General features: G+C 44.4%; 1 protein-coding gene and 1 long non-coding RNA gene across 2 annotated transcripts; one reads left to right on the top strand and one right to left on the bottom strand.

The window, feature by feature from the left end:
* Positions 1-3,097: 3,097 nt before the first annotated feature.
* LOC121449075 lies at positions 3,098-15,857 on the bottom strand. The gene is made up of 3 exons (XR_005974478.1): positions 15,780-15,857; positions 8,151-8,250; positions 3,098-6,765 (listed from the first exon to the last, which is right to left on the bottom strand). It is a non-coding gene; the product is annotated as an uncharacterized LOC121449075 (long non-coding RNA).
* Positions 15,858-15,927: 70 nt separating this feature from the next.
* LOC121449989 (sodium-dependent glucose transporter 1C-like) lies at positions 15,928-24,453 on the top strand. Its single transcript, XM_041654637.1, has 4 exons — positions 15,928-16,257; positions 19,043-19,211; positions 20,100-20,216; positions 21,213-24,453. The coding sequence occupies exons 2-4, from the start codon at positions 19,163-19,165 to the stop codon at positions 22,424-22,426; spliced, it is 1,380 nt and encodes a 459-aa protein (XP_041510571.1). The 5' UTR covers positions 15,928-16,257; positions 19,043-19,162; the 3' UTR covers positions 22,427-24,453.
* The last annotated feature ends 2,370 nt before the right edge of the window (positions 24,454-26,823 follow it).

Genomic DNA, 26,823 nt, shown 5'->3' with positions numbered 1-26,823 from the left:
TCCTAACAAACCCCAGGGCCTTGATCATGCCCATGAAATCTAATGTAAATAACACTATCCAAAAGGCAGTCCATCAAAAAAAAAAAAAGTTTTCAATTCTCCCTATGTTTTCTTAGTAGTTGAGGTTATTATTTTTCTTCCTTCTTCCTTTAAATTATTATTCTCATCAAGGTCAAACAGGGCTTACTTATTTCATCAGGTTTTTATGTTCTTCCTTTATTTCTTTTTTTTTTTTTTTTTTTTTTTTAATAATTTTTTTATTAAGAAAAGAAGAAAAAAAACATAAACAAAAAACAAGTTTCCACCTCCTCCCAGCCTCCCATCTCCCTCCCCCTCCTCCCACCCTTCTCCCCCTCCTCCCACCCTTCTACCCCTCCCCCCACTCCTCTCCCCCTCCCTCTCTGGAGCACTGGACTGAGCTCCCAAGGTCCCAATGAGGAGCAGAAGGAGGGAGAACATGAGCAAAGAAGTCGGGACCACGAGGCGTGCACCCACCCACTGAGACAGTGGAGCTGATCTACTGGGAGCTCACCAAGGCCAGCTGGACTGTGACTGAAAAAGCATGGGATAAAGCCAGACTCTCTGAACATGGCGAACAATGAGGGCTGATGAGACGCCAAGGACAATGGCACGGGGTTTTGATCCTACTTAATGTGCTGGCTTTGTGGAAGCCTAGCCAGTTTGAATGTTCACCTTCCTAGATATGGACGGAGGGGGGAGGACCTAGGACTTGCCACAGGGCAGGGAACCTGGACTGCTCTTTGAATTTTTTGACTGCTAACGAGCTGACTACAGAGAGACATTTAGTTGTGGGGCTGTTAAGCTAAGCCAACATGAAAGTATCTGCAACACCAGTTACGGCTCTAGTGGAACGCCACCGTCCACACCCTCATGCCGCTATGAGTTCATCTTAGGGACTTAACAACCTTGCACTGACCTGGTGGATAAACATACTGATTGCTACTTCTTTCTGTTCCGTGTTTTCCTTAGGCAGGTTTTACAGATGACCCTTGTCTCATTTTATTGCATTTCTGAAGCTCTTAGGCCTTAGTAACTTCTGTGAGGCTTGTTTAACAGGGATCTACCTGTAGCCTCTGCTTTCGGAGGGCGGAAGATGGAACACGGGGAGATAACCATGTGGTAAGAATGCGGTATACACTTCAAAATCCACAATGGAATCCACAAACGAAACAAGAGTGGCTGTTGTGTCGGGCTACAACAGACCTCCAGATGATGGAGTTGCTGGCTCACAGACCCCACTTTGGGTAACAATGGTGCACCTTTGGGGAGTCTCTGAACGCATTTGCTCCCTTTCTCCCATAGGCACATGCACACAGCACACACCGTGTACAAGATGCCCTGTATAAACATCTCCAGCTGTAAACCTGGTGTTTAGGCTTCTCCGCGTGTGTCACTGACTGTTGGTCATTTCCTTCATGTTTGTAGAGCACCAACTTGTTTTTTCCAGTACTTGAGATTAAGCCCAGGGCCTCACGCATACCAGACAAGTGCCCTGCCTTGGAGCTGTGTCTTTCTCCTAAGTGCCGCTAATTTTGCATTTTCTGCTGATGTGTATCTGGGGCAGAGCTACTCTGATACACACAGAGCCCCTGTCCTAATGGAGTTCATCCTTAATGCAGCCCTGCCAGTAGAAGTTTCTGCAATGGTGCAGATAAGTTTCCTTATCTGTGCTGGCCTGTAATACAACAAGCTACTTTCAGTATGAGTTTTGCTCTCAAGATATGATATAGTCATCTGTCCCACAAGACAATTTGGGGGTTCTATATCAATGGGAGGATGTATTTAACATCGTCCCCAATTCATACTTATGTTTCAATAATGTTTTAATTTTCAAAATTTTTATTTATTTATTTACTATGACTTGTATAATGACAAATCCATTTCTAATTTAAACAGAAACAGCTGCCTTGACTACAGGCTGCTGTATTGGAGAGCTAGTGAATCTACATCATTCTATTATTCATAGAGGTGTTGCCAAAATGCATTTATTTCTTGTTCCTTGGGAAATTAACAGTATCTAGAGGCAGGAATATATGTAAATACCTTATTAAATTGCATAATTCCCATAGCCTTTGTGAAAAGCCTAGACTTAAGAGCTCGTGGTGCAGACACTGGAGCTAAATGATATCAAAGGGTATTAAGTGTATAAAGTCACACTTGGTTAGGAAGAGGCTTTGTAACCCTTTTCCTAAATACATTTTGGTCAATTGTCATTTGAGCTAGATCTTGCGGCAGGAAGACCCAGGCTTTTATCTGGATCTTGACACAGAGGGATACGCACCTTTAATATAGATTTTGAGATGGGAAGACACTCTTAATCTGGGCCACACCTTCTGCTGGAGGCCTGTATAAGGACAATGGAAGAAGGAAGGGAGTGTGTTCGTTCTTCACCTGCTTGCCCTCACCTTGTCAGCATATCCGTTCCTCACTGGCATTGGAGTCCACTTCTTCTGGACTCCAGCACATACAGAAGACCAGCTGAGACACTCAGCCTCGTGGGACTGAACAACTGCTACATTCCTGGGCTTTCCATTCACAGCTAGACACTGCTGGACTGCAGCCTGTAAGTCACTCCAATACACACACACACACACACACACACACACACACAGATACAGACAGACAGAGATTGAGAGAGAGACAGACAGACAGACACACACACACACACACACACACACACAGAGAGAGAGAGAGAGAGAGAGAGAGAGAGAGAGAGAGAGAGAGAGAGACGGAGCAAGAGATTCATTCTGTAAGTTCTGAGTCTCTAGAGAACCCTTACTAATACAGCATGGGATGGAAGATACCAAGGAAACCATACCTTCTAGATACAATCAGATGATGCACATATGAACTCAACATGGGAGCATGCACAGGGACTGCACAGGTCAAGACAATTGGGGTCCAACTAAGAGAAGTGGACGCATGCTCCCACCCCTAACTCTGATGAAGGCGTAAGTCACAAACAATGCCACACCAGTTTGGAATTATGATTAATAGGGTGGTATTTATTTAAAGGGGAAAAAACTTACAGATAAAGGAAGGAGTCTAGTCGCCGGAAACGGAGCAGGAAGCGAAGAGAGCGAGAAGGGAAGTAGCCGCTTTTTTAAAGGGAGAGAGACCACGCCCCAATGGGCTGGTATCTCAGCGGCTATAGGCTGGAGGAGCGGAAGGACCTCCCGCAACACTCAGAGGCTATCTCCAAGTGTCAACCACTTGTAAAGGAAAAATTACTTTTCCCAATGGAGTCTCACTTGGTATACCAACCATCCCATGTCCAGCAATAGATGGCCAACACAAAATTAATTCAGTGATATTTTTAGAGATTTTCTTTTTGTCTCCTAAGGTTTTAGGTTTTTTTTTTTCTTTACTGGTTATTATGCTTTTATGTTATGGTTTCAGATTTTGTGTTTTTAAGGGTTGTGTGTGTATGCATATAATGTATTTCTTATACTTTTTCTGTTTTGTTTTATTCTTTTTTGCTTGCTTTTCTAAAGAGAGGGAGAGTGAGAAAGAAGGTATACAATTGGAGGGGGTAGGGAGGATCTGGGAGGACATGAGGGAGAAGCTATGACTGGAATATACTGTATAAACATTAAGTTTCATTCAAAAAAGTATTGTTTCAGACTCTAGACAGGTGTTTGATCTGCAACCATCTGTATCATCCATGCAGTGAGAAGATGAACTCAGAAAGTGTGTAAAACTAAAGCTTTCTTTCTAGTTCATGTTGTGTATTTTAGGCAGTTGTTCTGAGATCTTTCCGTGTGCTGAGTACTGCAGACTTAGGACCTTCCACTCTTATCCTTGGAGTACGATGTAGCATGGTGGTGTTAGGATTTGAGACACGATGGGAATGTTAGGAGGTGCGGTCTACTTGTTAAAGGGGCAGTGGAGGTGAACCTGTAAAGGATGTCTCTCACACCTGTCTATCCCTGGGTCTGTCTCTTGACCTCCATGAGGCAAGTGCCTCTATCTCACCAGGCCTTTCGCCATGGTGATCCTTCTTACCATAGGCCCGAACACAGAGAGAGTTGAGCACCAAGTGAAACCTCTGCAACTGGGAGCCCTAATCAACTCCTTACGTGTTAAGCAATCTCTCATGTGTGTTTGGCGCGGTGATAGAAGTACTGACTACTAAAGGGTTTGATTCCAGTCTTGTGCTGCCTCATGGTTCCTGCTTGGGCTGCCTTGGAAGGAGAGGTGTGTGCTCGAGAATCGAGGACTGGCTAGTCTGTACCTCTCACAGCATCTCTGCCCTTTACAATTGTTCCCGCTTCCCCTCTCTAGGCTCCCATCCTCTGTGTGCTTCTGTCTAGATGTTGAACAGAGATTCGTCTATTTGTTTATTTTGGTCTTTCAAGACGAAGCTTCTCTGGGTAGTCTTGGCTGTCCTGGAACTAGCTCTGTAGACCAGGTTGGCCTCGATCTCACAGAGGTCTGCCTGTTGTGCACCACCATTCCCCAGCTTAACGCCACTGTTCCACTGAGACTACCCTCTGGGGTTTCTGGCCACGCTATGAAGGAAGTGAGAGGGTTGGCTTTAGGTCTGCTCCACCGCTCCTTCTAGAGAGCTGGCTTTCTCACACTCCCACACACACTACTCTGACAGCAGAAGCACTTACTGTGCAGTGGGAAATTTCACGTTCAGTCTATTCCAGGGTAGACTGGGCTCAGCAACTATTGTCAGTGGGTACCTGAATGAACAAGGTTCTTCTTTTCAAATGGAAAAAAAAAACTCAGCTAATTGTAAAATTCTTCTTGAAAAAGTCTATTAGTCAAAGTTACTAGAATCTATTTTTAACATTTATTTACTTAGCGTGTACCTGTAGTCCGTGTGTGTGTGTGTGTGTGTGTGTGTGTGTGTGTGTAGGTACCCTCGGAGGTCAGGAGAGGGCACTGAGTCCCCCTGAATGGGAGTGATAGGCAGTTGTGAACCATTCTACATAGATGCTGAGTGATCTCTCCTGTACTTTTATACAAAATGATACTTTTATACAAAAAGCTGTACTTTTACACAAAATAATAACAGCTAACACAATAGAGTAACATTTACACTTGAAAGAGCTATAAATGGGTGCCCCTTTATAATAGATACAATTACAGCCCTCACCTGTGGACCAAAAAGCTTCCAAGTTCACACAGTTCAGTCACTTAACAGACACAGACCAAACATGTGCTGTGCCCAGTGGGCACTGCTGGGGGTAAGGCGGGCAATCCTCAACCCGAGCAGAGCTAAGACCACATTTATACAGTCAAGCAGCTAGTGCAGCCAGATGGAGCTCCAGAAAAACAAGGTAGCTGCACTCTTTATTATTGTTTGCTGTTTGAGCTGAGAATTTCCAGCATTTATGTCTCTGGGGTCAATCTTCATTTACAGTTTTTCCACTTTTTAGCACAATGCGTGTGAATTAGTGTACCTAAACCCAACAAAGAAAGCCCTGGGAAGGGATGCTGACACCAGTGTCAGGTTTGTCTGGTAGAGCTGAGGGAACACTGTGACAGTTGAGTTGGAGCTTAGATTACAGCCTCTAACACCAAGGGAACGCGAGGGCTTCAGTTTTCAGTCCTGTCCCTTATCACTTACAGAAAATGCAACTTCTGGGAGGAGCATGTTGTCTTCTGAGTCCAGAGGACCAGTGGGCCTTTTAGCCTTGCTTTAAAATTATTTGTGTGTATGTGGGTGTGGGTGTATGTGCGCGTGTGTGAACTTTGTAGAGTTAGTTCTTTCCATCCACTTTTACATGGGTTCCAGGGATTGAAGTCAGGTAGCCAGGCTTGCCCAGAAAACACATCACCCACTGAGACATCTTTTCAGCCATGACCCTTTGTTGAAGTGACTCAGGGATAGAGCATTCCAGAAAGGACAGTTTACCTGCCACAAGAGTCTAAGAAGGCTTACCTGAAAAATAAAAATATTTGATGGAAAACCAAAACAAAACTGAATGTTTCCAAGTGTGCAGAACTGCTTTTGAAGCAGGGTGAGTGACACCCATAGCCATCATGGTCCTGAAGATTGTGCATCCTCACAACAGCAAACTCAGCTACAGAAAACACCCAGAACCACCCTTGGCAAGGTCCAGCTCTATGAGAAATGATTAGGTTTTATCATTTTAAACATACTACCAGTAGATTGATACTGCCATTATTATCTTGGAGTACAAAATGCTTTTCTCTGGACTGTGATATGAGAAGTGCTTAGTGATACTGAAGGGGCAAAGGGCCATCTGCTGCTTCTGCCCTTTAGAACCCATAAGCCTCAGGAGGAGAAAGGACCCAGGAAAAAATGTGATTGTGGTGTCCTCTTGTCCCCCAGCACGAGTGATAAGCCTTTGGTTCCATGGATTTTAACCCCGACCTATGTAGCAATTACCTCGCAGTGTTCCATAATGACCAATGCCTGGCCCTTTACACAGAAATGCCCACTTCTTTGCAGTAGAACCTGAGCCTTTAAGTTCCTCTGTAGTGTAATCTCAGGTAAAGGTGAGAACAGAGGCCTTTGGGAATGCAGAAACAGGAACCTCTGCTGGGCAGAGCTAATGCAGGGCTGGGGAAGCTGTGCTCTTTGTGGGTGACTTCACTGTGCATCCTCTCTGAAGGACGAGCAGGGATGAAGAGGTGTCCTGTTTGCTGTCACCATCGCTGCTGCTTGGTCAAGTAGAGAGGAAGGTGGATTCTGTTGCTGGAAGTTTTGTCAAAACACAAGCAATTCCAGACTCTCTGCAGCTTGTCCGCCTTCTGCATGCCACACTGTAAGTGTGTTGGTCACAGGAAAAATAGCAAGAGTCAGCTCTCTCCTTCCACCATGTAGGTTACAGGGATTAAACTCTGGTATTTAGGCTTGGGAATAAGCATCCTTACCCACTGAGACATCTCACCAGTCCTTTAGATTATTGTGAGTTTGTTTGATGTGCATGTGTAAGTGCCCTACAGTGTGTGTAGAAGTCAGAGGGCAACTTGTGAGAGGCAGTCGGTCTTCCTGGGTTCTCACTGTGGGTTCTGGAGGGGTCAATATCATGGCATAAGATTATGTAGTAAACCATTTTACCCACTGAGCCATCTTTCCAGCCCTGACATTTCAATTCATGTGACTCCAAAGCCCACAATCTTTTCATTAAGCTACTTTTAATGTCTTCTCACAGTTGCCATATATAATGTATAATGTATATGACTTCTAATGTGTTTAGCTCCCTCCTTGCTAGTCCACTGTAATGTGGCCTCAATTCTCCACACATCTACAGAGCTGCTACAGTTCAGTGACAGTTCCAGTTCTAGTCCTTGGGAACACCTTTAACCCTTTATCTGGTCATTTGTGTATCCAAAATTGGAGTAAATGCATTTGCCAGTCATGGTGTGCATGCTGGGATATGCTGGGGAGCAAATCAGGCATGGTTTCTGTCATCAAGAGATTAGAACAGTGGTTCTCACTCTGTTGGTTACAACCTCTTTGGAGATCAAATGATCCTTTCACAGGGGTTGTTTAAGAACACCAGAAATATCAGAGATTTATATTATGATTCATAAGAGTAGTAAAATTATAGTTATGAAGTAGCAATGAAAACAAATTTATGGTTGGGGGTCACCACAACATGAAGAAATGTATCAAAGAGTCACAGACTTAGGAAGGTTGAGAACCACTGGTTTAGAGTCTGATGGCAGCAACCAATCAGAACATAGTAGCTAGGCAGATCAGACAAGTAGGTGTGATAAATGGGTCTCTTTCCCTTTCTCTGCCTTGGGGCTAGACTCCAGGTCCATGTGCATACTAGAGAAGCACTCTTCCAGTGAACTATCCCTAGACAAAGAAATCTCTCTTAGCTCTCTAAGAAAAGTAGTTTCTGGCCAAATGTGGCGGTTCATGCTCATAATCTTAGAATTTGGAAGGCCAGGAGGATTGTCATGAATTCTAGTCCATGCTATGCTACAAAGTTAAGTTTGAGTCCAGCCTAGGATACAAAGCTGTAAACAGAGACTGCTTATTCATTTCCCTGCTGCCCAGATCCAAATAATCAACATAAACTATATTAGTTGCAACATTGTTTCACCAATGGTTCAGGCTTCTTATCAACTAACTCTTACATCTTAAAGTAACCCATTTCTATTAATTTGTGTATCACCACGAGTCTGTGGCTTACCTAAGGTTCTGGCTGGAGTCCTTCTTTGGCAGCTACATGGCATCTCCTCGACTCCTCCTACTGTTTCAATATAGCTCTTCCTGACTGGTTATATTCTGCCCTGCCATAAGTCAAAGCAGCTTTATTCATTACCCAATAAAAGCAACACATATACAGAAGGACATCCCACATCATCTCCCCTCTTTCTGTCTAAAAAACGGAAAGATTTTAACTTTAACATAGTATAATTACATAGAACAAAACAGTTATCAAGCAGAAATTATAGTTACAATATTTAGTTCATTTGCATTTGTCAAATTAAGGAAAATACTCTGTCATCTATCCTATCTTTGTGAGTCTAAAGTTTTATATCTAATTTATTCTTTATCATAACTAAGGAAAACTATATGTCTTCAACTCTTCAAAGACCCCAGAAGGATATAATATTATCTAAGTAAACAAGAAGTGCATTATAAGCAACTTCCAGAACTCTAGAATTGACAGAGACATCTGACTGTCTGGACAGTCACCCAAAGTTCTTCTATAATGTTGGGGCATCCATCTTCATGCTACAGGCCCATAATACCTGGCAGACTTTTCCATGAAGCAGAAAATTTGAAGATATGTTCTGCCTTGTAATGGGAAAGTTCATCAGTTGCTTTCTTCTGTGTCTTGCAGAATGTCTGGCAGATTCTTTCATGAAGCAGGAACCCTGAAGGACTGTCTCACCTGCTTTAGGCAAGTTCACCAGTCATTTTTCTGTGGGTCCTGCATGTCCAGTTTATATAGCATACCTTCAAGCAGTCCAGGCAAGAGCAGTTTCTTGCCCAAATGTCTAGTCTTGTCACATTGAAGGCAAATTCTATAACGAGTTTCTTCAATGCCCATCAAACTCTTGAAGTAATTGGTGCTGCCAGAAGCAGATATGTTTAGAAAAGTTTGAGTTCTTTTTTTTTTTGTCTTTTTTTTTTTTTGGTTTTTTGAGACAGGGTTTCTCCATAGCTTTGGTGCCTGTCCCGGAACTAGCTCTTGTAGACCAGGCTGGCCTCGAACTAAAAGTTTGAGCTCTTAAAACATTTTAAATGCCATATTCCATAGGTCTTTGAAGTGTTAAAGATTATCTATCTAACTGAAATATATCTTTGTGTATCTAGAAAGCCTAAATAATATGACTATAAGCTTAACTAATATAAATGACTATCTATTAATCTTTATTTTTAATTATACATTACATTTTTAAATGAGCTGCACAATCTACAAGAGTTAGTTTCAAGATAGGCTCCAAGCACAGAGAAACCCTGTCTTGAAAAATCAAATAAAAAAAATGAATTGCACAAACACAATACCTTAAACAAGAGTAAAATATACATACACACAGTGTAACAAAATCAACCATAACTTTGTATCAATAGATTAAGATCCATACCAATGCAAAGTATTCATTTCTATATCATATCCCCCTTTACATGAAAACAAACATTTATAGACAATCATTCTGGGAATTTGGGCATTGTTTTCTCCAAACTGCTTCCTGCTGTTTGTTAGGCAAAGTATTTTTAGGGTTCACAGAAAACTTTCAGGGGGTCTTGATCTCCCAAACCACATTAGCCTAGAAGGAATCCAAAGGTTCTCATCCTCTGTGGAAACAAAAGCAGAACCTCTTTTCCAAAGTAACATATCCTTAGCCTCAAATTTTGAAGTCATGATACCTTTAAGTTGGTTTAGCTTAGCAGCCTGTACAATGAAATGTCTCTCTCTAGTTAGCTCATTCAGTCAAAAAATCCAAAGATAACAGAATAATATATACAATCCAGACTCTTTGTGTATTTTTCATCTTTACAAGGCTTATTTTTCTTTACTCCTTTCTTCTATGACTGTCTATATTATTTTATACTACTTTTTATGTCTCTTTAAAGACTCTGTTTTAATTTTTAACTGTCTATACTCTTTTCTTCTTTCTCCCAAGTCTACATATATGCTTTAAACACACGATGACCCTTCAGAGGTTTATTTCTGTCTGAATCTGTCTTTATTGTGCGTCTGTAATCATTTTCTGACCAGGAGTGCATTTGTTTTCTAAATGCTAAGTTTAGTGATGCTAGGACCAACTCTGCACCCCTTCCTGTTGGCTTCCAGTCCAATATGGCAGTGGTATGTTCACTGCCTCTGCAAGTCACGCTTACTGCCCCAGCTCCAGGGACGCAGCAGGTCTATGTCGCCATTAAACAACACGGAGCATGCTGCTCAGGACGGAGCATGCTGCTCACAGACCCCATTTAAGCGCAGGACCTCCCAAAAGAGCCAGAGCCATTCCTGCTACCAGCAAGGATCAGGAAGCCTTACTTTAAAGAAGCTATGCTGTTTTTTGCTGCTTATGCTGAGTCAGGAAGCCTTTTCTTAAAGGAGTCACCTCTGCTTGTGACCAGCAAACAGAGCCTATCTGAAAAAAATGTGGCTACCGACAAGTGCTTGGCTCCCATGTTTTGTGGATCTAGGAAGTTTTTAAACTTTCTTAGGCTTCATGTGGATGTACATTGCTGAGCACTGGGCGTCATCTGTAAATGGAGACTGTTCATTTGTTTCCCGGCTGCCTGGACACAAATAATCACACAGAAACCATATTAATTGCAACACTGTTTGGCCAATGGTTCGGGCTTCTTATTAACTAACTCTTACATCTTAAATTAACTCATTTTATTATCTGTGTATTGCCACAAGGCTGTGGCTTAAGGTTCTGGCTGGAGTCTTTCATCTTTGGCAGTTACATGGCATCTCCTCAACACTGCCCACTCCCTCTATATATCTCTTCCAGACTGGTTATATTCTGCCCTGCCATAGGTCAAAGCAGTTTTATTCATTAACTAATAAAAGGAACGCATATACAGAAGGACATCCCACACCACAGTTTTCTTTTCAGACAGGGTCCCTTGTTGCTCAGGCTGGCCTTGAGCTTACTACTGTAGCTAAGGTTGGCCTTCTACTACTGATCTTGCCTCTACCTTCCAAGGGCTGTGATTACAGGTATATACCACCATACCAGACAAGAAAAGTAACTTTTTATGGATTCATCTGCTTTTCTTTCTGTTTCTGATTTGTCAGTTCTTCTGCATACAAAGTCAAGTACCTCTCGGTTCAGATCAGCTGAGGGACAATCCTATTTTACAGAATGAGATGCTGCCTAATACTAAATGCTTACATTAAGTCAATTGTATCTTTAAAGCAAACTTGTAATTAAACTTTCAACAGATAGGAAACCTTATTTTAGAAATAATTGTACAAATAAAACTGATTGTATTGTGTGCATGTCTGTAATCCTAGTTTGCGGGAGGTAGGAGCAGGAGAGTTAGGAATTCTGGTTGCCTTTGACTCTGACTCAGAAACTGAGACAGAACAAAAAGATGACTTATCAAGCTGACACACCTAGAAAACATTTTCTATTTTGTTAATCTTGTTTAGCTAGTAGACGTGTCCTGGCCAAATCCAAGCCTTTTGGTATGGAACACGAAGCTCTCCACAGTGTAGACCTAGCCTACCTTTTCCACATCATCTTCCAGTTTCTTTCATGTCTTATTTTGGCACATCAAAGTTCGCTCAAACTTTCCAGATTTGCCAAATACGTGAGGTAATAGATTTATAGGAAGAAAGGTTTATTTTGGTCAGAGCTCAGAACTTTTGGTCCAGAGTTGCTTGGCCTGGCTGTTCTGAGCTTGTGGTAAGCAGAACAGCATGGCAGGATGCTTCAGTGGAAGACATTCTCACTAGGAAGTAGAGGGATTGTCCCTTGGTTGTCAGGAAAGATAGAGGGGGAAAGAGAAAGAGGGGGAAGAGGAGGAGGGAGGGGAAAAGAGGGAAAACTTGGGCAGTCCTACTTGCTTTCTGCAGTCCAAGGGCATCTTTCCCTCTCTTGGTTTTGCTTGGAGAATGGAGAGATCCCCTTACAGACTTTGATAAAAACAGGACTGATAATGCTAAAAATGCCTCCCATCAACTAGAAAACTGCCTCTGCTGTAACCAACATTATTTCCACAGATTAGTGATGGGGCCAAAATACAGCTCTGTACAGTAAGGCCAGAAGAACTGTGGCTAACCTCGGTGTCACATTTGCAAACCACCCAGGAACTCTTAGAACTCGGAGGTGATGGAAGTGATGGTTATTCAATTCTGCATTATCGAAGGGCTAGAAAATTTGACCATTTAGTCAAACACAGTAATACAACATGGGTCTCCCTTCCCACAGAAGACCTTTGTTGTCGGAGGCTGCTTGTTTGTTTCCCGGCCACCCAGACTCCTGAAATAATCACACAGAAATCTGTAGTAATTGCAATACTGTTTGGCTAATAGCTTAAGTGTATTTCTGGCTAGCTCTTCTATGGTAAACTAACCCATTTCTACTAATCTGTGTATTGCCACTTGGTTGTGGCTTACCGGCAAGGTGCCAGTGGGCTCCAGAGTAGGTGTCTGTCGACTGCGGGTGGCTACATGGTTCTCCTGACTCTGCCTACTCTCTCATTATCTATTCAGCCTGGCTTTACTCTGTTAATCCACTGGCGGAAAGCAGCTTCTTTATTAACCAATGGCAACAAAACATATTCACAGCATACATCACCTCCCACATCAGACCTTGGTACTTTAGCAATTTCTAGAACTATTATAAAAAAGGAAAAGGCAGCACGATTCAGATTATTAGCTTACAAGAACAGTTAAGCTCACAGGGAAAGAAAGCTAATTCATTCCATCTTGAAAGAAGACAAAAGAAACTACAAGTAAAATAGGTGTTCTCTTACAGGGGCAGCAGCCTCTGAAAGAAACTTTGAAAGAAAAAAAAGGCAGACAATAACAGGGCTGCTCTGGGGAATAAGGAAGTTTTCCACTGCTAATATGTTAGGAGAAATAGAGATAATTATTAACCAACAGGAAACAAAGACCCCGGCAGAAACTTGAGCTACTCTGTTTTACACCCTACCATGTTTAAAATCTCGCCCAGAATAAAAATAAAATTCAAATGGTGGGGGATTTCAATTTACCCATACTGCCTGTAAGTCAAATCCTACTGTCTTAGTGTTTTATTGCTGGGAAGGGACACCATGACCATTGCAACTCTTAATAAAAGAAAGCATTTACTTGGGGCTGGCTTACAGTTTCAGAGGTTCAGTCCATTACCCTTATGATGGTGAACACGGAGGCACACAGAAAGACATGGAACAGGAGAAGTTGAGAGTTCTACATTCAGGTCAGCAGGCAGCAGGGAGAGAGCACTGGGCCTGGCTTGAGCAACCAAAACCCCCTAGCTGACCCCCAGTGACACACTTCCTTCAACAAGGCCACATACACGAATCCTTTCAAATAGCGCCACTCCCTGTGAGCCTATCGGAGTCATTTTCATTCAAACCACCATATGTATAAAATTGATATTGGGAGAAACTGGGCAACACTACTTCCTCCTGGTAAATTGTGCCCCTGTCCGTTTGTTAGGACATGACTCTTTGGAAACAAAATGTTCACATATCCATGTCCCAAAAGGGAATAGTATCATTAACTTAGAGACACTGAGAAGCTCCAGTCCCCAAATTTTCTCCATGCAACTTGTGAAGGGGTCAAACAAGGAAAGAAAACCGACAGCCTTCTTTCACAAGGAGAATTTGTGCAAAAAAAGCCCTCAAAAACAACAAAAACAGATGTTGCTAGGTGATGGTGTCCTTTAATCCCAGCACTCGGGAGGCAGAGGCAGGCGGATCTCTGTGAGTTTGAGGTCAGCCTGGTCTACAGAGTGAGTTCCAGGACAGCCAGGGCTATACAGAGAAAGCAGGTCTTGAAAAAACACAAAAACAAAAGAGCGAAAAACAGACGTAGGATGACTAAAATCAGTTGCCCCGGTTGAGATAACAATAGACAAAAGCAAGCCTTGCCTAGAATAAAAACATAAATACAATTTGAGGCAAGAAGCCCTGGAGGAAATCAAACCATCATAGAAGACTATCAAGAAAATGGATTCATAATACAATGACCAGCCCTCACACCACCCCAATATTACCTACAAAGAAGCAAAATGGAAGACAATAGATATTTGTGCAAAATCTCTAGGCCATAAGTTGGACAGTCATCCTTGCAATCCAGTGGTACCTAATCCCACACTTTGTTTACCTAGAGTTTCTCTAACTAGAGAGCCCTTTTCGGTGGTAGGTTTTACAGTACCTTTTCTTTAGTGTCCTTTTGCTCCTAATAGCTATTTTTGTTTCCTCACATAGGAGAAACGACAGTATTGTATTTACTGACAGTTCTTATTTAGGAGATGGACAGGGCATTTTCAGGAAGGATATGTAGTTAAACTACCTGTCTTAACATAAGTGAATGTGCTCATTCGCCTAGCATTCCATCTGCTCAGAGGGCTGAACCAGAGTTTTAACCAGAGCATGCCATTTGGCGGAACACAAAACAGCTAACATTCCTATAGACAGCCGCTGTCCATTTGGAGTGGTGCAGCATTAATGGCATGCTGTGGAGACAAAGAGGATTTCTGACTTCCTCTGGCCAGCCCATTTGAAATAGTTAACAGGTCTCAGAATCACTGAAACGTTACCGATTTGCCCAATTAGCCACCATTAAAACCTAGGACACTCTAACACAAACACGGCAGAAGCAAAGAATATGTTGGTATTGTAGCATGCAGAATAATTCACATCTTAAAATGCCTTTATTTAATCATTTTTGTGTTCTAAATTTCAGTGTCCCACTGAAAATTTCAAGACACACACTTTTGGAGCCCAATCAGAAAACTTTTGAAATATTCTACATGAGAAATAAAAACAATCGTAAAGATAGTTGGAATGGAGAGGAGGAGTTGGAAACCAATTTAAGAGATAGTTCTGAAACAAATAGAGAAGTTAATGACCTTGTAAATTAAGGTGGAACGTTGGTTCACAGATAATGAGGTTTTGTAGTAGCTTGAGAGTCTAAGTGGAGTGGGTATTGGAGACAGACATACAAGTAGACAAGAAAGTCAGATACAGAATAGTATCGTAGCATTTGAGGCCGTGGTCCCTGTGTTTAAACAAGAACCAAATCTGTAGTCGTGTACATGATCTTTCTTTTTCAGCTGGCATAGCCACTTGGCAAACAAACTCACACCCAGCTCCACTCCTAACAATGGAACTGTCTGCAAGAACGAGGGCAGGCAAGTGCTTGCAGCTCGTTTTGACCCGGATTTCTTTCCTGAGATATTGTTTGACTCTTCAGGAAAGACCAGTGGTTTGTTGTCTGGCCTTTGGAGAATTGTTACTCTTAATATTCCTATTCCTAGTCGGGATCACGTGGGATTCTGAGTGTTTTGTAAATTAACAGATACTTAATGTGTGGGTTTACATGTGAGGGTCAATAGCTGTGGAGTAAGAAGCTGCCTTTGAACACTCTCGTACGTTCAAGGAGCAAAGGCAAAGGTTTTGGAAAGACCAGAGTGCAATAAACCCTTCGGGTTTCCAGGTGATCCCGAAGTCTGAGGAAGTTACCATCTTGCAGTTCTAGGCGGGTTTTCTTCCTAAGTTTTGTGACTTCTTACCCTTTGGTTCGTCTTGTGCTAGGCTGCAAATCCTACTTCTTCTGCCTAGCATGCCCCAGGCGCAAAACTCCCACGCTCAGTTTACTACCACACCTCACCTGGTCCAGGAAATCCGATCACCAAGGCAAACAGCTTAACTTCCGGTTTGAAGACAGCTCCTGGTTGACTAGACGCTTCATTTCCGCAACGTGATCCGCGCAGGCGCCCTGCGATCCGGAGGGCGGTGCCCTGGAGCCGCACCTGCCGGATAGGAAGGCTGTGTTCTGGCGTCACGCTCCCTCGGGCTGGTCCCGGGGTTGTCACCCCGGGAGACTCTGGGGCTCGTGGGCGGAGCCGGGCACAGCCCTGCACGCCCGAGGCTGGGGTGCACGGAGCTCGGCAGGTAGAGAGCGTCGTGGAGCCGCCACGCTGGAGTTGGAGCTGGAGTTCCGTGAGGCCGGAGGGCAGCGGCTCCTCCGGGCCGATCCGGGGCCAGAGAATGAGTCCGAAGCTGTGGTCCCCGGGCGGAAAAGCCGTGCCGAGAACGTGCTGCGCTGGTTCACCACCGTGGTGCTGTGTGCCGCCTTCCTGGGGCTGGTGAGAGCTGAGTTTGAAACCCTCTCTGGCCAATGCTGGAACAAGCGTCCTGCAGGGAACGTGGTCTCCTCAGTGCTCGGTGCCTTGCGTGACCTTTGGGTGCCTTGGTTAATCCCATGGGTCTCAGTTTTGTCATTTGGAAAAAGTGGGCAGAACTCTAATCGTGGAGGGTTATTGTCAGACTCAAATTAAAAATATGTTTTCCAACATGAGCAAACCAACTTTCCTGGGGCAAAGGGGAGATATGGGAGGGGAGCCCAGACCTTTACCAGTTCTCTTTTGCTCCCATCCACTGAAGCTCCAAATCGACCACAGAAAAGCTTTGAGAAATTGCCTCTTCCTGGAGCCCTGACCAAATCCTGCCAGCCGCTTTATTTTGCGGATGGGAAAATAAACCCAGAGAAGAAAGTGGCTTTTTTGGTTAAATGATAGCATTAAGAACCTGTTTCTTATCCTGTTCTCAGCCCTGTTTAAATCAAGCCTTAATATCCTTAAATGATTTTCTTCATTCACGTACAAGAACAGAAACACCTTTTAAGACCAGTGTCTCTTTCTGTAGCTCCAGCTACTTGGCTTGGAACTCGCTATGTAGACCCAATTGGCCTCTAACTCACAGACAGAGGGTCTCACTATGTAGCCTTGGCTACAGTGGAACTCACTGTGTAGACCAGGATGGCCTCAAATTCATAGAGATCCACTCGCCTCTGCCTCCTGAGTGATAGACTTGAAGCTGTGGACGGACCACCGGCCTAAACCTGATCATTTCTGACTTGAGTGTTCTGAGGGCGCCTTTGGCGAGAGTCGCTTCCCATCACTTGGCATCTCAGTCTGAGCCTCCGTTGTCTTAAGACTTCGATGGGATGCAGAGCAGGAAGAAGGTGCTGCAGGTGATAGAGACCCTCACTGTGTGCCTGGTCTTGTGAGTGCTTTGAAGAAGTTTGATGAGAGCCTGCACGGGCCACAGGCCTGTAGGTACCTGGTCCTTAGCCCTGGCTTGCTGCTGCTTGGTTTATAGCAGAACAGCGCAACACAACCATTTTTTAAAATTTATTTATATGCAGACTGGGGATTGACCCAAGGGCTTCAAGTATGCCAGGCTTTTCCTCAGCTGTATCCTCTGCCCACAGTCCGTGGTTCTTAAAATTCACACATCTTAGAGACATTTTGGGAATTTCACCTGAAGTGGAGCATAACCCTTAGTTCTTGCTAGTGCATTATATAACATCTTATTGTAAAAAGATCATTCTGTCCATGTTATGTGTATTTTTGCTACGAAAGTTTTATAGTCCATATATTTCCCCATGGCTTTGGAATTTGAGGAAAACTGTAGACACAGGAACATTCAAATTGCTTATTGGCCATATTAGGTATAGATATATGCATACGCAATTTAAAGGAAGGACTCCATGTGTATCAGAAATATTGGCATCTTAATATAAAAGAGTAATAATTTGGTGTTTCATACTTTAAAATTCTAGCAATTAAATTTCTATACTTAAGCATATAGTATATTTGAAAATATAAGAATATATTTTAAAAATAGTTCATTATATTTTGGTTCATTGGGTTTGTGTGGAGAGGCCAGAGGTGGCGTCCTTAACTGCTGTCCTCCTTATTGTTTGACAGGGTCTCTCATTGAGCCCGAAGCTTACCAGCTCAGCCAGACTAGCTTGTGAGCCACAGGGGTTGCTGGGATTCTAGGCATGGTGCTGTGCCTGTGTGTGCTGGATATATAAATTTCTGTGTTTTTTTTTTAAGATTTATTTATTAATTATATATACAGCATTTTGCTTGCATGTGTCCCTGCAGGCCAGAAGAGGGCACCAGATCTCATTACAGATGGTTGTGACCCATCACGTGGTTGCTGGGAATTGAACTCAGAACCTCTGGAAGAACAGTCAGTGCTCTTAACCTCTGAGCCATCTGTCCAGCCCGTGCTGGCTAGTTTTATATCAAGTTGACACAATTAGAGTTCTCTGAAAGGAAGAAACTTCAATTGAGAAAACGCCTCCATAAGATTTGGCTGTAAGGCATTTTCTTAATCAGTGATGGATGGGGGAGGGCCCAGCCCATTGTGGGTGCCCATCCTTGGCTGGTGGTTCTGAGTTCTATAAGAAGGTAAGCTGAGTGGCCCCTCCATGGCCACTGCATCAGCTCCTGCCTCCAGGGTCCTGCCCTGTCCTGGATTCTTTCAATGATGGACTATAGTATGGGGGTGTAAATCTTATGCCCTTTCCTCCCAACTTGCTTGCCAGTCATGGTGTTTCATTGTAGCAAAGAACCCCACCTAAGGAACTGTTCTTTTTATGTGATGATGGAGTTCCAAACCCAGGTCCTCTTGTTGGTGCAGCAGGCACGTCACTGACTGAGCCAACTCCTTAGCCCCTAGTTTGTTACATACTAACTGTTAATACATAATGGTCATTTAGGGTATTGTTCAATACTGAACAGTTGAAACAAAAGAAAAGTAGTTTTTTTAAAGTTATGTGTGTTGGAACACACTGGTAGTACCAACATTTAGAGACTGAGACAGGAAGACTATGATGTTAGGATCTCCAAAACAAAGCAAAAACTTTAAAAAATATCAAGGGTTTCGAATAAAAGGCCGTTGGGAGTGTGTAGCTCTATTGCTATAATGTATGTGTTTCCTTAGGTTTGACTTACTGTCCTCCGAAGGCCCTTATGGTAGATTGTAACCCTCTGCCTGTGGTTTTGTTACCATCCAAAAGCTGCTTCTTGGGCAGTGTTTCCGAGATAAGTAAAGCTCTCTTCTTTTTGACTGTAGGGACTGAGTGTTGCTATACTGGGACCCACCTTTCCAGATTTGGCAAGAAATGTGAACCAGAACATCAGCAGCCTGTCTTTCATCTTTGTGGGCCGGGCCTCTGGATACTTAGGTGGCTCTATGATCGGAGGAGTTCTTTTTGGGTGCATTAATCACTTTTTACTTTTGGGTAAGCAAGCACTGCCTTTTTACTTCCTTGTTTCTGTCAACAAATTTACAGCGAAGATCTAACTATAGAAGATTGTTGATACCTGTGACGGGCACTGTGCTGGCCTCCGCCTGGCAGCTGGAGCTGAGTTCCTCTTTCCGCTTTGGCAGCAGGAGGGAGTCTGTACCTATCCCACTGTAAACTTGATTGACCCTTGGGAGCGAGTGTTGATAAGCCTGAGCAATGCTGGCATTTCATGTCGGCTCTGCTCCAGGCTCACACACTGGCTTGACCTTGAAGCTCTGCTTATCTGGGGGTAGGGCAGGGCTTCTGGGGCCACGGGGGTCAGAATAACTCCTGGAACCTGGCCAGGCTCTGTGGAGTTGGGGTTGAAGATGAAGGATCAGGGGACAGAAGGGAAGTGATGTAGGCGGTATTTCAGTCCTCCTGCCTATGACAGGGATGAGCACAGACTGATCCTCTGGGACCCTGCCCCTGGAAGAGAGGGCAGAGCTGTTAGCATGACCCTGCCCCTGGAAGAGAGGGCAGAGCTGTTAGCATGACCCTGCCCCTGGAAGAGAGGGCAGAGCTGTTAGCATGACCCTGCCCCTGGAAGAGAGGGCAGAGCTGTTAGCATGACCCTGCCCCTGGAAGAGAGGGCAGAGCTGTTAGCATGACCCTGCCCCTGGAAGAGAGGGCAGAGCTGTTAGCATGACCCTGCCCCTGGAAGAGAGGGCAGAGCTGTTAGCATGCGCATGCCTTTTTCAATAAATTGGCATGACTAAAGACCATTTGATTGAGACATTAAAACTCCCGTGGAAACAAAAATACTTATTGCTGATGAATATGTAAATACTTTGTTACCCAAAACAGAGCTGTTTTAGCCAACCTTCTAATGTTTCTTTTCAGGGGTGTCCCTTTCTGCTACCACAGTTGGTCTTTACCTTACTCCGTTCTGCAGGACAGCAGTCTTACTGGTTGTCATGATGTCTGTCTTCGGGATTTCAATGGGCATTCTGGATACAGGTTAGTGAAGCCCGTATTGTCATCTGCACTGCCGGGGACACTCCTGCTGGGAACAGGAAGGCAGACGACATTACACTGTCATTGGAATGTCAGGCTGGGCCACCGCACCTGGTCAGACTCACCTAGCAGCGACATCAGAACATCTTTTGAGCGTTTGCCTATGAAATCAGCATCAGTGGTGTTTCTCAGTGAGAAGAGGGGATTCAGGATATCCAAACATGGAAGGCTGCCCCTCCCACGGGTGGTGTAGTACAGATAGCATCTGATCCTTTAAGAAGCCACTAGCGGACCCTCTTCACGGGGTAATGTGACGTTTGCTCCCCTCCACGGTCCTCCATCCCTGTCCTCCCCGCTTTCATGTTGTTGGACAGATTGTGGGACTATTGTATACATTAGGTTCCGTTTGGTTGTGAGACTGTGGAGTGAAATGTTTGCTTGTCTGAAAGTTAAATAGAGAGCCAGAGACTTGATGCTTCTGGCTGTCACCTCATAGGCTGTCCAGCAGGATAGTGCAGGGGCGGAGAGCTGTGCTTGGTGCTGGATGTATGTCACAATCCTGGGTATGGACTTCCGTGGCAGTGGCTGCCAGGTGCAAGAATAGAAAGCTTTGCTGATTTGGCTACTATCTGGTGCTAAAATCAATCTCTCTCTTGCAGATAGGTGTGTGTGTGTGTGTGTGTGTGTGTTATATCTGTATAACCCCTGGTGTGGTGCTAGCACGTTTTATAGAACGCCTTTGCCAATGTGCCTGGCCCTAGGGGGTGGTGGTTTCCAGCTCGTAGATTCTGTGTGTTAGGAAGAGATACTGTGATACATCTGCTGGTGAGCGGGGGTCAGAGCTCTCACACATAGCTTCGCCTTACTGCAGGCTTTGCATCAGCATGTTGACTCTGGGTGGGACCAGTGCCCCGCCCCCCACACCCTGCATATTTTTAAATAGTGATGTAGTGTTCTTATTAACTCATTGTTAATTTAGAGAATTTCTTTTGTTGGCAGGTGGGAACGTCCTCATCTTGGATCTTTGGGGGGACAAAGGAGCCCCACACATGCAGGCCTTACACTTCAGTTTTGCCTTGGGTGCCTTCCTGGCTCCCCTGCTGGCTAAGTTGGCCTGGGGTACAACAGCGTCCACTCAGAACCACACAGAGTCCGACTTTGACCCTCTAATGCTGAACCGATCATCTGAAGCCACCTCAGACTCTCTGTTTGCGGTACCCGAGGACATGAATCTGCTGTGGGCGTATGCTTCCATCGGCACCTATGTCCTAGTAGTTTCTGTCTTTCTGTTTGGTCTGTTTTGTAAGAAACGCTCAAAGCAGGAAAAAGCCACAATATCTGCCCAGGAAGCTCGAAGAGCGAAGTATCACAGGGCCCTACTCTGCCTCCTCTTCATCTTCTTCTTCTTTTATGTTGGAGCCGAGGTGACCTACGGCTCTTACGTATTCTCCTTCGCCACCACCCATGTTGGCATGAAAGAAACTGAAGCAGCCGGCTTGAACTCCGTCTTCTGGGGGGCCTTCGCAGCCTGCAGGGGCCTGGCCATCTTCTTTGCCACATTCTTACAGCCTGGAACCATGATTGTGTTGTGCAACATTGGCAGCCTTGCTTCATCTTTGTTTCTGGTGCTTTTTGACAAGAGCCCTCTTTGCCTCTGGATCGCAACTTCTGTGTATGGAGCCTCGATGGCAGCCACATTTCCCAGTGGCATTTCCTGGATGGAGCAGTACACCACCGTAACTGGGAAGTCTGCAGCATTCTTTGTAGTTGGTGCTGCTCTGGGGGAAATGGCGATTCCTGCAGTCATTGGAATTCTTCAGGGACACTACCCAGACCTGCCAGTGGTTCTGTACACGGGTCTGGGGTCAGCCATCTTCACTGGAGTTCTTTTTCCTGTGATGTATAAAGTAGCCACCTTACCCCTGGAACGCCAGCGCAAAGGAAGGAAGAGTGAAGATCAGAGAGCTTTGCTTTCCAGCTCTGAGCTCAATGACTGTGACGAAGAGAATGAAGAGGAAGATGCCGAAAAATGGAATGAAATGGATTTTGAAGTGGTTGAAACGAGTGATCCAACGCGGGAGCCTCTAAGGGACCCATCTAGAGGGGTCCTGATGGAGCCCACCCCTGAGGCTTCCGGTCAGTACCTCTCAGATGGGTACTTTTCAGTCAACAGTAGCAGTTCTCTTGTGCGTCACCAGGACAAGAGGGACTGACAGTCAGAGATGACTTACTGAAGGGCTTCATCGCGGAACAACCACTCCTGAGGACACCGCTCAGAGCAGGGCTTTGGCAATGGAACTTTGTGCGCATTCACAGTAAGCGCTGAAACGATTTGAAGTGCTTGCTGTAGGCGCCTCAAGAACCCTCTGTGCACCATGGCTTTTGCCAGGAGACCGTTTCCTGGCCTCCACCACTCAGAAGGCATTTCCGTGGGTAGAGCCGGGTAGTTAGTTACGCGGTAGGACAGTGGAGCTACTGGGCTGAGCAAACGATCGTACCGGGGCTTGTGGAGAACGGTCACGTGGAAGAGCCAAACTTTGGAAACAGAGATAGTTTTCTCATTTTACCCCCTGTGTAGGGTTGAGCAGAAGAGTACTGCTGACCAACTATTTCTGTGAGAACACAGCAGGCCATGGTTTCTAGCTCAATATCTAGCTTCCTCCCTGACTTCACATTGAGCTTTGACACGAGTCTGGCGTTTTTGGTCTCCTGTGATTCTAGAAATGCAAATGAGATTATTTTGAAATTTTAGGGTTTGGGTTTACTTTGTTTCTTGAGTCTTACTTTACAGTCTAGGCCGGCCTGGAATTTACTAACTAGCCCAGGTCTCTGCCTCCTGAATTTTGTCCTAGAGGCGTGGGTCACCATGCACGGTGAACTGTGTGAGCTTTAAAGTTGTGCAATATTTTTGCTAAAGTAGCCCATTCCTTTCAGGCGGAATGTGAAACAGCAAGGCTGGTCAGCCTCTGAACGCACAGCGGCTTGTGAAGGCACAGTTTAGCAAGCCCTTGATAGCTGCAGCGTCCACTGATCGCCAACACGCCCCTTTCCCTCAGGCTGAAGGACCGGCTCTTAAGAATTCTAGTAATTTCTGTTCTTGTTTCCCCGTGCACTTAAACACATTTTTTTCCCCAATCACAGTATCATGTTCCATGCAGTACAGCAATTCATTGCATTTCAGAGATTATGGTATTTTTGCTGACACTTTAAAAGAGAGAGGTTATTTTTATATATGAATCTATATCGTGTTCAGAGAGGATCTGGAGACATTCTTTTGATTTTATGTAATTATTTTTTTTCTTTTAGCTTTTACTTTTTTTCCAGTGCAGGTGACTGAACAAACACAGGGCCATGCCCTTGCTAAGCAAGTGTTCCACCACTGAGCCAAGTTCCCGGTGTCTTAGGTTCAATCATAGAAGCTATTTTGGAGTTACTACGTTAGCAGAAGTGGTGTGTGTGGGTCCTTTGGTGCCCATAGCCTCCCTCAGTAACAGAGCCTGGGGCTGGGCCTGGCTGTTTTAGGATTTGACTCCCACTGGGTTGGGGTGTTAATCACATTTGCACTGTAAACCAGGCTAAAAGTTTAGTTTACAAATGAGTCACTATCTTCTTTGGTGACTGGAGATCTTGTGTCTCCGTCTCCAGGACTACTCCTGGGGTTTGAAGTACCTGGAAACCAAAATAAAGATGAGAAGACAGGGTGATGGCCTAGGGAGTCAGGGATGAGGGACAGAATGGGCCATCCTTTGGTAAATGGCTTATACTTCTCAGGTTTTATGCGGAGTGACAATGAATAGCTGTCTGGCTGCAATGTGTTTGTTATCTTACCAGATTTTAAGAACTTGCTTTTCTTTAAAAAAAAGTGCTTTGTTTTTTATTAAGTGAAATATAACAACACCTTCTTGTAAAAAAAGATTAAATTTTTTTTTCTGTGTGTGACTTTTGTGACGTTATGTAAGTGTTCCAACATGGGTGCCTGGTGCTGGGAAAGTCCAGAAGAGAGGGGGTCGGATCCCCTGGAACTGGAGTTATAGATGCTGTCAGCCACCATGTGGCTGCTGGGAATAGAACTTTCCAGATCCTCTCAAAGAGCAGCCAGTGCTTTTAACTGCTGAACTGTTTTTCCAGCCCCATAACACCTTTCTGGAGCACTGCCTATGACCTCCCATATGCCTCTGGGCACACTGGTTCAGGTTACTTAACAACTCTGCCCCACTTTGCAGAATGCTTGTTAGGCATCAGGTGGCAGCTGGCACTGGAGTCTTCTTAAACACAGATTCTACCTTCAGCATCTACTTTGCAGGGCAGAAGGTGGCATCAGGAAGAGAGGCACGGTGATAAGAACTTGACATAGAGTTTGAAAATCCACACTGGAAATCTCCCACACCAAAGTGTAAATTGCCACATGAAACAGTCATTGTCATAGCGTGGATGTATTTTTAGATTGGAAGGAAACAACTGAGCTCAGGTAGAAAAAAAATATTCGTAGGGAAATATCTTCTGGTGCACAGTAGCCAATGGTCAAGTTTCCTGTTGCTGACAAGATCTAGCTGTTTGCAACTTTGACAATGCGGCATGACTTGACTGTTCGCACACTGAGGGTCATTATCAGGGAGGACTGTGCTCTTTACTGGACGTGGGCGTGTCTTCCAGGGACACCTGTTTGCTGGCAGTGTAGTGGTGGAGGCTCCTGTTTTCTGCCGGCTATCGGCTGGTCACTTCTATGGGTTTGTCAAAGTCTCCCACGGTTCCTCTCCAGGCTATACTCTTAAGTTCCCTTAAAACACGGCAGCCTGCCCAAAGCAAGCAGGAAAATCCCCTTCCCGCGACAGCGAATCCCTATCAAGCCAGAGTTGTGTGGCATGGATGTACAGAGGACTGCATCCTAACACCTTTGCCCTCTTTGTCTAGCTTGAAGTAAATCACAGGTTCTGCCACAATGCAGGCAAGAGGCTAGACAGGCTTGTGAACCCGTGGATTCATTGTCGGGAGTGTGTGCCATACTTAGTCAAGCTTTTCAGAGCATTACAAGGTAGATGTCTCAGTAATTATAGGTGCCACCTTGTATTAGGGTGCTCTAGAATGAATATATGTGAATATATAATATATATGAGTATGTATACATGGGTTATATTCTGATATATATGTTAGTTATACATAATATATGTTATATAATAATAGTCTAAATATGACAGGAACATTCATGTCAATTATAATCTTTGTTTCTGCAACTGATCACATCACCGTAGCTGGTATTTAGAACTACCTTCCTCTACTACGCATTCTGTATTTCCTCCATCCTCTACAAGCACTTCTGCAGGTCGTGGTTCTTTTCCTGGAGTGACCCATACCATCATCCCTGATCGGTCTGTGCCCTTTGTCATCCTGCTTGGATCAGGCTGTTATAGTTTTCCATTGATTTTAACCACAGGATCCTTCTTACCTCCATTGTGGAAAAGGAATTCAATTCCCTCATGGTAACTTAATCAATCATTCCTCTGAACACTGTTATTCCTTTCTTGGCTGGTTGGCTTAAGGACATCAGAAGCCCACAGTGGCCAGGGGCAAGTCTGAGCTTCCAGTTCAATGGAATATTTGCTGTTGCTCATAGAAGGAGTGTGCCCCACTTTGGAACCAAAACTTCTAGACCAAAAATTAAGATTGTGGGAATAGAAAGCAAAAACTTTCCTAGTCGATCACTACAGGTGATAGTGAGTAGAACCATTCCCCTTTCTGTCCCTTGATTCCTGGACCCATGGGAGAAACCTTAACATGTATATTTGATGCTGATTCAAAATATATACCACCTATCCACTCAAAAAACCCCAGTCAGCCCTATAGGCTGCTGCAACCTCAGTGGCGGTGAAACTGTCTTCAAAAGCATTCTATTTTTCAGGCCAGCTGTTTCAGGATGCTGAGGAACATGGGAAGACCCGTAGATTCTGTGATTGTGAGCCCATTGTTACACTTCCATTTAAGTCCTTCCTGCAGGTACACCTGGCAGCTTCTCCATGCCCTCCTGGTCCTCTAGGATGCTGAACCCTCCCCCACTGGTGGGGTTCCTGTTTGCCACCCTCCCTTCCTTCTCTAATCTTTTTGGGCTCCTTGGACTCAGAGGTTTCATTAAAGCCTCACTGTCTTATTGCAAACAGCTTGTTCTCGGTAGAGCTCGACGACGGCCAAAGATTGCACACTAGATTTCTAAGGTGGTGGTGCACGCTTTTAATCCCAGAAGCAGGTGGATCTCTATGAGTTCAAGGTCAGCCTGGTCTACAGAGCAAGTTCCAGGACAGGCTCCAAAGCTACACAGAGAAATCCTACCTCGGAAAAACCAACCAGCCAGCCAAACAAAACGAAACAAAACCAAATTGTCGGATTGTAACAACTTCTGCTACCACACAAGCAAATGATTCCAAGTCTCTTATCTCTAGCTTTTTCTACTTTCCACTCTTAAAAAAATCTCTATTCTTTCTTGCTCTCTGCTCTAGAAAACAAATCTCTTAAGACCTTTGTTTAAACTCTTATCTCAGGATTTGCAAATTTATTGGGTGTGGTTAAAGTCTGTGACAAATGTCATCTTAAAATTTGTCACAAAAGTTGATGGTTTAAT

Source organism: Microtus oregoni, unplaced genomic scaffold (genome assembly GCF_018167655.1).
Source record: "Microtus oregoni isolate MIOR12 unplaced genomic scaffold, Mior012 000006F_ref0000085, whole genome shotgun sequence".
In the NCBI taxonomy this organism is placed as follows: Eukaryota; Metazoa; Chordata; class Mammalia; order Rodentia; family Cricetidae; genus Microtus; species Microtus oregoni.
This window is presented reverse-complemented; position numbering and strand designations above follow the sequence as displayed.

Coding starts and splice junctions, on each gene's coding strand:
- LOC121449989 (XM_041654637.1), top strand. CDS start 19,163: ATGATCGGAGGAGTTCTTTTTGGGTGCATTAATCACTTTTTACTTTTG. Junction 19,212..20,099: donor TAATCACTTTTTACTTTTGG/GTAAGCAAGCAC, acceptor GTTTCTTTTCAG/GGGTGTCCCTTTCTGCTACC. Junction 20,217..21,212: donor AATGGGCATTCTGGATACAG/GTTAGTGAAGCC, acceptor TTTTGTTGGCAG/GTGGGAACGTCCTCATCTTG.